Raw genomic sequence first — 9,866 nt, forward strand, 5'->3', positions numbered from 1 at the left:
CAAAAATACTTTCAAGCAAATCCTACTCCCACAGTCTCTGTCCTCCTCCTGGAAAAGAGATGTAGGATACCATACCAGTAAGGTCTTCATTCACACAGTCAGAGAGTCTGAGAGACTGAGAGGCTCATCCCCCCAGTGTCCTTCCACTGTTTAATATCTCCCTGCTGATGTGAAAGGATGAGAGAGAGCTGTTCTGGAGCAGCCGTGTGTGTGTGTGTGGGCCCTCTTCACCACTACAGTGAGCTCCCAGCGGCCCCAACATATGCCAAGGGCCGAGGAGCCAGGAGCCAGGAGTTCAGAACCTCCAGCCTCACTCCCTGCTCACATTAAAGCCTGCTCTAATCACTGCGGGGACTTAGCCAATGATATGCTTATCAAACTGCATATTTCAAAAAAGCATCTTAAAAGGCCCGAGGGTGAAGAGGCAATAAGATCACATTTGTATGTGGATGAAAGGGAACAGACCTTGCATCAGAATAGAGGGGACGGATCATTAGCATCGCCAGATAAATCAGCAGCGCACAGGAGAGAGGAGAGAGAGAGAGAAGGGGAGACGGAGAGGGAAAGAGACAGAGATAGAGATGGAGAGAGAAGGGGAGTGAGAGGGAAAGGGAAGAGACAAGAAAAGAAAGAGCGAAGCAGAGACAGGTAGAAGGAGAGAGAGAGAAAGAGCAAATGAGAGCGAGAAAGAGCGAAGGAGAGAGAGAAAGAACAAAGGAGAGAGAGAAAGAGTGAAAGAGAGAGAAAATTAGAGGGAGAAGGGACTAAGGGAGAAAGAAATTACTCCCTTTTTGTCAGGCTTTTTGTACTCTATCACACAGCTCCCCAGAAAGAATAAGAGAACAAATACATTTTTTAACAAAGGACTCTTGAAGTGGAGGCCTGTGGGGGCCATGAGGTGGCTCCATTGTGGGTTAGGGCACTGTGAAGCCACAACACTCCCTCCCTTGACCCCATTCTGCCCCCACCACCCCTCCTCAAACAGAACATGCCTGCGAGTGTGCTAGAAAGCCTGAGAACAGAAGCAAAGGGAAACAGTAATGCACACATCCCAGGCTCTGAAGTTGATGTGTTGGACACGTTGTGACAAAGTTGGCCCAAAATAACTTCCCGCCTTGCACTGAATGCAGTCTGAGTACCTCCATATGCTGCAATCTGGCAGTAAACAAGACCTCACAAAGACAACAATGTGCGTTCAGATTAGAGCAAGAGCTAATAGATTTTCATATCACATATAGACTCTGTGACCACAATAAGACTGTAGACAATGATGGAAAACGTTTGGCTTTTTGAAACACTACGGGTGGTGAAATGTAAAATGCTTTTTAGTTGAAGAAAAGGTGCAATCTCGGTCCTCGCGACTGCCCCTCGGGAATTGAACTTCAGTGCTGGTTTGTGCTTGTGTGTGTGTGTTCGGGTGTGTGTCCATGCCTGGAACATAATGTTGTGTATAATTCAATTACTGTACAGTAATTATGTAAATGGATCCGCCTGAAAAATGGGGCACCCTTTATCTTCCAGTAGTGCTGTATTGTTTGATTGCCGGCTGTTGTTGTTACTGTCTCTTTCTCTGCATTGTTTTGTTGTGTTTGGACACACACACATACACACACATACACACACATACACACTTTCAGTCAGCGGAAGAGAAGAGGGGTGTGTCGGGGGATGTCTATTGGGGGGACTCTGAGTGTTAGCTAAGGGATATACACTGGAGCATTGGGACGGAGGATAACACTGCTAACATGGCAAAATCTCACACACGCACACACACACACACACGCACACACACACACACCTCATCAAACCTAGTTTAGAAAGTCAATTTGGGATCAGGAGACCAATTATTTTAATTATTTTCCTTTTCCTCTATGCCTCTCTCTTTTACTTGTTTTCCCTCTTCCTTTTTTAGCTGTGTTTGCATTTGTGCGTATTTTCGTGGTGAGTGTATTGCACACCCTAACTTTGGGGGGAAAAAACTCTAGGCCTACTTGTCTGCACTATCTGGATGTCAGTACAGTTATATAGTGCTCTGGGTTCAATGATGTTTGGCAACTTTTAAAAGTTGGAGGAGGATATTTGATGACTGCGCCATGATGAAAGGCTGCGTAGCCTGTGCTTCTTAAATCGGCCTAATCTTCAGAATTTGGATTAATTAATCTAAATAGGACTGAAACTGATAAGCTATTATCACATGTGCCAATTAGGCCTTCCATTTTTGTACATAAATTAATGTTCTCAGATAATTTACATCTCTCAGTAGCTTACATGCCTACAATTAAGCCCAGCCGCATGAACACCACAAGGAAGAGAGGGACGGTGGAGTGGTCTAGTAATCAGAATGAGCACTAGGCAGATGACATTTTCAGTGATAATCATGATGAATATATAAATGGCAATGTAACTTACCTTCTTTGAAATAGGTGGCGGTTAAAATCCTCTCTTAGATACTGGAGAAGCACTTGTTACTGTCCACGCTTTCATCTTCTTCGTGCATTCGATAATAATGCCACGCAGTCTCAGAACAATACATATAGAATCAAATTATTCCTAAACATACATCCTGTTTGCAACAAGGCACTAAAGTAATACTGTGCAATATGTGGCAAAGCAATTAACTTTTTGTCCTGAATACAAAGTGTTACGTTTGGGGCAAATCCAATACAACACATTACTACCACTCTCCATATTTTCAAGTATAGTGGTGGCTGCATCATGTTATGGGTATGCTTGTAATCGTTAAGGACTGGAGTGTTTTTCAGGATAAAAAAGAAATGGAAAGGAGCTAAGCACAGGCAAAATCCTAGAGGAAAACCTGGTTCAGTCTGCTATCCTCCTGTCACTCCTGCTCTTGCTCCCTCTCTCTGGTGCTCAAGGGCGTCAGGCTGCCCTTCATTACACACACCTGTCACCATAATTACGCACATCAGCGCTCATTGGACTCCTTCATGTTTTTGATTGCCCCCTCTGTATCTGTCTGTTCCTCAGTTTTGTTCCCCGTGTCAGCATTATTGTCGGAATTTTCTTGTTTTGTTTGATGTCCGTTTTCCAATAAATGTACAGTCCCTGAACTTGCCTCTCGTCTCCAGCGTCGGTCTTACAGAATGCTGACACCACTACTTGAAGCATCAGGGAGTTCTTGTTTTTTGTTTTTGGTGGTGACGGGTGCCGCCGCCGATGGAACCGGGAGTGCCTCTGCTGGCTATTCGAGCTTCCACGTTTTAGCTGGCTCGAGAGGTTTCCTTTCCTCGGCTGACTCAGCAGGCTCCCATCCCACGTCATGCCTCAGCCAGCTTGTCCAGCGTCCATGCGTCGGCCGACCCATCAGGCTCGCCCAGGTGGGACGCCGGGTGGCACACCTAGAGGGAGGGTACTGTCACGCATGCTCCTGCTCCCTCTCGAGGGCACCAGGCTGCCCTTCATTACGCATATCAGCGCTCATTGGACTCGCCTGGACTCCTTTGCGTTGTTGATTGCCCCCTCTATATCTGTCTGTTCCTCAGTTTTGTTCCCGGTGTCATCATTATTGTCGTAATGTCGTTTTGTTCTCCCTGTCCAGATGCTGTTCTTGTTTGGTTTGATGTCCATTTTCCATTCAATGTTCACTCCCTGTACTTGCTTCTCATCTCCAGCGTAGGTCCTTACACCACCAGACACTGCGAGATGAATTAATCTATCAGCAGGACAATAACCTAAAACACAAGGCCAAATCTACACTGGAGTTACCAAGAAGACAGTGAATGGTCCTGAGTGATTGAGTCACAGTTTTGACTTAAATATACTTGAAAATCTATGGCAAGACCTGAAAAGGGTCTTGCCACAGAGCTTGAAGAATTTTGAAAAGAGTAATGGGCAAATGTTGAACAATCCAGGTGTGGAAAGCTCTTAGAGACCCACAGCTGTAAGTGCTGCCAAAGGTGCTTCTACAAAGTATTACTCAGGGGTGTGAATACTTACGTAAATTAGATTTTTCTGTATTTAATTTTCATTGCATTAGCAAAAATGTCTAAAAACATGTTTTCACTTTGTCGTTATTGTCGTAATTGGGTATTGTGTGTAGATGGGTGAGAAAACAATCTATTTCATCAATTTTGAATTCAGGCTGTAACACAACAAAATGTGGAATTAGTCAAGGAGTATGAATACTTTCTGAAGGCACTGTGTGTAGTAAGGGCTGGATTCAAGCCGAAGTATAACAAAAGATCTGCATAAAAATGTCAAGGTAATTTCCGATTGAGCCGACATATGCAGTGTGTACAGTGAATGCAGTGTCCGCAACTGCTGGAACATTGCCTTTAATTGTAAATTGCACTATCAAGCGGATCTTCAGCGTTACGGATTGAATAAAGCCCTTAGCCTACGTAAAAATGACCTGAATGTCCAAAATCTAAAAACAATATGATTGAATGATTTGAATCTGTGTTAAAACACTTCCGCTCATGCACAAATAGCAGGGGACGGGGTTCATATCAATTAGCCTAATATCTCAAAGTAGCATGTACTGTAGTTGCGAGTCCCCATCTTCATATAGTCTAGATAGTCAATCTTTCAATGAGAGTTCAACAGGAGAACAATGATCAATGCAGTGACCATGAAATCATGCTGGGAAATTTCTCTTCAATTAGGCTAAGGGTCCCCATGATGTGGGAACTGTGGGGGAACTCACCTTTTGAGCATACACATAGCGGACTTTGATATAGCCTATGATGTGCATGTATATAGGCTGTAATGTATGGGATGGATGGGTGAGGGTGAGATGCTCCAATATGATTTTTGTCATGTACCAATGGAAATATTTGAAACCAGTCAATAATAAAGTATGGAAGGCAATTCTATACATATATATTTATATTTTATTTATATTTCATTTCTGGGAGGATATCATGTACACCAAATATCCCATTGGCAGTTAAGCGCATTCAATGTGTTGAGAAGCCAGAAACAGTCACTTGATTTTACAAACACAAATACAAAATAAAGATAAACCACAAAATAATGAGCCGCATGTATATAACATACAAAAGAATCCCATGCCTACTCAGTAGGTAAGTACAACATTCCAACAAGAAGATGTGGATATTGACATTTTTTTTTCTGTTAAAAAAATATAGTTTATCATTTTGCTTACATTCTAAAGAAATGAAGCAGTGCCCTCATGTCGTCTCGTCCCTTTCTTTTCCTTCCTCTTTTGTCTGAGTATAACTTACATTCTGTAACAAAAATATCCCTTCAACCCTTAAGGCGAGACGCAACGCATCAATCTCTCGCACACAGCTATGTCAAAACATCAGCAAGGCTTCACAAAAAGGCACCAAAAACGGGGACGTTGGCTGTTTAGTTTTTAGTTTTTTTAAGTTTACGTTTTTTTTTCTCTCGTTTTTTTGTCCACATAACAGACTGATATGTCAGATGATGTGAGAAAGAGAAAGATAGTACCAGTGGATGATATTTACAAAACAATAGAAACTAACATCACTCTTAACACATGCTTGAATACTTAAGTGCTTATTTCATCATCAAAAAAAAAAAAAACGCATCACAGCATCGTCATCACTACATCATAGAGAAATTATTAGAATAGAAAATATGGCCCTGCTCACTTCAAATAATACAATGCAAATAAGTTTTTCACATCAATGGTACCAAAGAATGGGGGGGGGGGGGGGGGGGGGGGGGGCAAAACATGGCACGAGTACAATATACATATTATGTAGCTTATGTATATCATTCAATGTCTTTTGTAATGTAAATGATAGCCTCGGAGGGAAAGCGTGCCTTAGTACCAGGCAATGTTCAGTCTGTCTGTCTGTTTGTCTCCGTCTGTGCGTTCACTAATAGGAACGGTGCCGGTTTCAACTCTGGCTCTAGAAAGTCTTGTATGCTTTGTTTGAAGCACTGCATATGCTTTATCAACAGAGAGAGAAAAAAAATCCCTTTTTGTCTACTATATTGTCTTTGCCCAGTCCTTGACGTGTTTTTTAAAAATCTCTTCTTCAGGTGAATCTGAGGATTCACTGAACAGAGCTTGCGGAGGGAGCAGGCAGAAAAGTGCTTTTCAGAAGGTGAATAACAAGTCTTTTGATGTTGATTTCTCCCCTCAAAGAGATTGTAAGGAGTGGTGAGGAGGAGGAGAGAATAAAAAGTGTTTTCTCTTTGTCTTACTTAGCAGATCTCGATTGTCCTTGGGGAGAGTGTGGACTGCATGTCTGACAGCGGGGTGGGAACCGGAGAGGAGTAGATGGAGGAGGGGAAAGAGGAGGCCATGGAGGACTGAAAGGTACTGGACATGGACATGGAGACAGAGGGGTAAGTGGTGGCGATGGAGGGAGAGGGGTACGAGGTGTGGATGGGAGAGGAGTAGCAGGATGTGACTGGGGAGGGGTAGGAGGAGACCGGGGAGGGGTAGGAGGTGATGGGAGAAGGGTAGCTAGAGACAGGGGAGGGGGCTGATACTGAAGCTGCTGCTACAGCCACCGCCCCAGCCATCCCACCTTTCTCCGCCTTCTTGTCCTTCTGCCTCAGGTGGATCTTGGTGTGCCTCTTCCTCTCGTCGCTGCGGGCAAACTTGCGTCCACAGATCTCGCAGGCGAAGGGCTTCTCACCGGTGTGCGTGCGTATGTGCGTGGTCAGGTGGTCACTGCGGCTGAAGTTGCGCATGCAGATACGGCACTGGAAGGGCTTCTGGCCTGTGTGGATGCGGATGTGGCGTGTCAACTCGTCTGAGCGGGAGAAACGGCGGTCACACGTCTCCACGGGGCAGGCATACGGCCTCTCGTGGGGCGGCGTCTTGCTGGGACGATTGGGGTACTTGCGCATGCGGCTGGGCTTGATCAGCTGGGACTGGTAGACACTCTTCAGGTCTTGGGAGCCCGTCTGGGTGGCGAAGGCTTTAATGGTGGACAGGGGGGTGAGGGAGGGCTGGCTTGACCCGTTCTGGAAGGGCTTCTGGTCAGGTAGCAGGCTAATCTCCCCCTGCTGCTGGGGGAAGAGGTAGTCAGGGATCATGGGCACAGGGAAGCTGGTGCCACACATCTTCCCATTGGGGTAGGCTGGAGGGTTGTACTGGAGCGACCCTCCGGCTGGGCTGGGGAAGCCCTGGCCCTGGTCGGAGAAGATGTCAGGGCTGGCGCTGGAGTAGGTAGGAGCAGCTGAATAGATGGGGTTATTCTCACTGTGGTGGACAGAGCAGCTCAGACTGGAGCTCTGAGAGGAGATGGCGATGGACGAGATAGAGGAGGACAACGAGGAAGAGGTGCCGGTCTGAGAGGCAGAGGAGGACGGGGTGGAGGTGGAGGGGGTGTTGATCCCCACCAGCCCACTGACCAGACTGAATAGGGGCTCGGCCCACAGGCTGTTGCTGCAGTTGGTGGCAGGCTCCAGGGTGAAGCGGCCAGTGTAAGAGATAGGAGGCAGCCGCTGGCTGGAGTAGCTCTGCTCTCCCATCGACTTCTCACAGTTCATGGAGATATCAGGTAATGTATCTGCAGAGAGAAAGAGGAAAGGAGACATGAATCAATTAATATGCAGGAGGGCGGAAGGGAGGGAGGGAGGGAGGGAGGGAGGGAGGGAGGGAGGGAGGGAGGGAGGGAGGGAGGGAGAGAAGGGGAATCCTGCCAGAGAGGTGGACAGTGTTGCCCCTCTCCTCTCTAAGAGCAGCAGGTGCCTACGCGAAGCAGGAGAACCAGCCTCCCTCCCAGCCAAGCAACCCCAGCACTTTCCCACCTCTAAACTCCCACACCAGCCATTTCCTCCACTAACTAAAAGATGGACAAGAGCTGTCGTGCAAGTCAAGCCAAGCCATCTGCATGCATTTTTTAAAGATTTTTTTTTTAAAGCATTTTTTTCTTATTGTCTGTCACGCACACACACACACACACGAGCCAAGCTCTTGAAGTCCACCACATAGCCAAAGGCAATTGATTACTGAAACTGCAGTTCAGCTGGTTTTAGGAATGCAATTTGAATTTAGCTCGAGACTGTCTGAAGGTATGCAATGAGTGAGCAATGCTGAAGCTCAAATACAATCCAATAGTGATGAAGAGCTCCAATTTAATTTTTAAAATTCTCGATTTTTGGGGGGGGGTTATGTATTTCCAATCATCATTCGTTCAATTGCTTTAATATATTTCATTACTTTTTTCTTAAAAAAAAAAATCTAAACATCAACAGAAGTAGACAAATCTCATTCAAAGAGCATATTCAATATATCAAGTGTCTTCTCTTGAAGCTGAAATGTAATGAATAGTTGCCAGCTGAACACAAATAACGATCATGCATTATTATGCATTATGTATAAACTGTTTCATGCCATGCATTCTGCTAGTTTGCAGAATGCAGTCTATCATACAATACAATGCAATACAGTACAGTAGTTCCATACAGCAACAGATATACTCTTACCTCCAGTAATGTGGTCATACTGCTCTCCTGGCTCCCCCGATCCGAAACCTGCTCCATCGGTCGCCGAGGCGGAGAGGTAGGGGGTCCCAGCGGAGCTCAGCATCATCATCTCCTCCAGCTTGGGATAGTTATCCATGGGTGAATGGGGGAAGCTAAGGGGGTCTGAGATCTGCAGGGCTGGATGGAGCATCTCTGTCTTGGTTGCAGCCATCCTCCAGGGACGTGGTGCTGTAAGGGGCTGAGGCTGCGCTGGAGAGGAGTGCAGCGAGGCTTGGTGCAGGCTGGGCAGAGTGGTGATGTTCCTCTCTGAGGTGGAGGAAATCACCAATCCACTTTCGGGAGCAAGGTCAGACTTCGTTCCCTCTTTTCTCTGGTTCTCCAAGAGTATTCTTGTCTTGTTCCTCCTCTTGTCCAAGATGAGTAAAAATCCACTTTTTTCTTTTCTTTCAGAGAAGAGTATTCAGATCAGATGTCCCTTTTACTCATTCCCTAAAATTAATGATAAATAATCATTAATATATTTTTTCTTTTCACTAGTTGAATCCAATAAGGGTGTTGCCCTTTTGGATAATGTGTTGTTGTTGTTGCTTTGAATTCACTTTTACTTTTTGAGTGAAAATGTTCTTAGTTTGGGAGATAGCGCTGTATATGTGTGTGTGTATCTGTCTATCTCTGCTCTAAGGTTCGCTGTTCTGAGCTCTGAGGGCGCACTCTCATGCTCAGAGAATCCCCACTCCTTTATATACCCTTTCTCCGTGACGTAGATGTCCATATATGGAGTGAAGGAAGCCCATATTTAGGCACTGCAGTGGAGGACACATGACGTTGGCCAGGGGGAAAGCAGAGAGGAGACACTTTATACTGAACCAGTGCAATAAATCGCGGGAAGATAACCGCTCTTCCTCAACCCTGAATCGATGCATCTTCATAGGATAATCCCTGCTAGAGAAGGCGGCATAATTCTTGCTGTCTCCCTGATGGCCCATAGTTCAGATTCGGCTTTCCCATCTGTGCAGCAGGCTGCGCGCTTGCCGGAAAACCCGGCTCCGCCATGCCATATAAGGTTGTGTCTAAGTAAGGAACTATTCCGGTGGGTTTCCATTTCCTTGCCCTTATTTGGAGCTTCCTGAGGTAGCGCTGATCAGTGCTTGGCAGCAGTGAATGAGAGGTAGAGCGCCGCTCAAGTCCAGCGCTCTACTCAGTACACCGTACAATAAGTAATGTCAGCACTCAGCACCATACTCCCCCCTCACCCAAACCAGAAAGGAAAACACCAGTGCCTTTATTTTAGATAGAAGCTTATACCTTTCAGCTGCATTGCAAGCTTTTAAATGATCTAAACGGAAATGTAATAAAGAGTGAACTAAGCAGCTCGTTTCAGTATGGGTCTCAGTTATATTACGCAATGAAATTGCAGTTCTGCATCAACACGAGCGCACAAAAAGGCAAAAGAAATGTGTTCATAT

The 9,866-nt window shown here is 45.6% G+C and overlaps 1 protein-coding gene across 1 annotated transcript; it reads right to left on the reverse strand.

The window, feature by feature from the left end:
* Nucleotides 1-4,830: 4,830 nt before the first annotated feature.
* LOC139574088 (early growth response protein 1-like) lies at nucleotides 4,831-9,115 on the reverse strand. Its single transcript, XM_071398257.1, has 2 exons — nucleotides 8,401-9,115; nucleotides 4,831-7,481 (listed from the first exon to the last, which is right to left on the reverse strand). Exons 1-2 carry the CDS (start codon nucleotides 8,609-8,611, stop codon nucleotides 6,163-6,165), a joined length of 1,530 nt encoding a protein of 509 aa, XP_071254358.1. The 5' UTR covers nucleotides 8,612-9,115; the 3' UTR covers nucleotides 4,831-6,162.
* Nucleotides 9,116-9,866: the final 751 nt, after the last annotated feature.

This window comes from Salvelinus alpinus, chromosome 4 (assembly GCF_045679555.1).
Source record: "Salvelinus alpinus chromosome 4, SLU_Salpinus.1, whole genome shotgun sequence".
In the NCBI taxonomy this organism is placed as follows: Eukaryota; Metazoa; Chordata; class Actinopteri; order Salmoniformes; family Salmonidae; genus Salvelinus; species Salvelinus alpinus.

What these genes read in the sequence shown, in the direction of transcription:
- LOC139574088 (XM_071398257.1), bottom strand. Translation starts at nt 8,611, where the DNA reads ATGGCTGCAACCAAGACAGAGATGCTCCATCCAGCCCTGCAGATCTCA. An exon ending in GTATGACCACATTACTGGAG is followed by an intron (nt 7,482 to 8,400) that starts GTAAGAGTATAT and finishes TTCTCTCTGCAG; the next exon opens with ATACATTACCTGATATCTCC.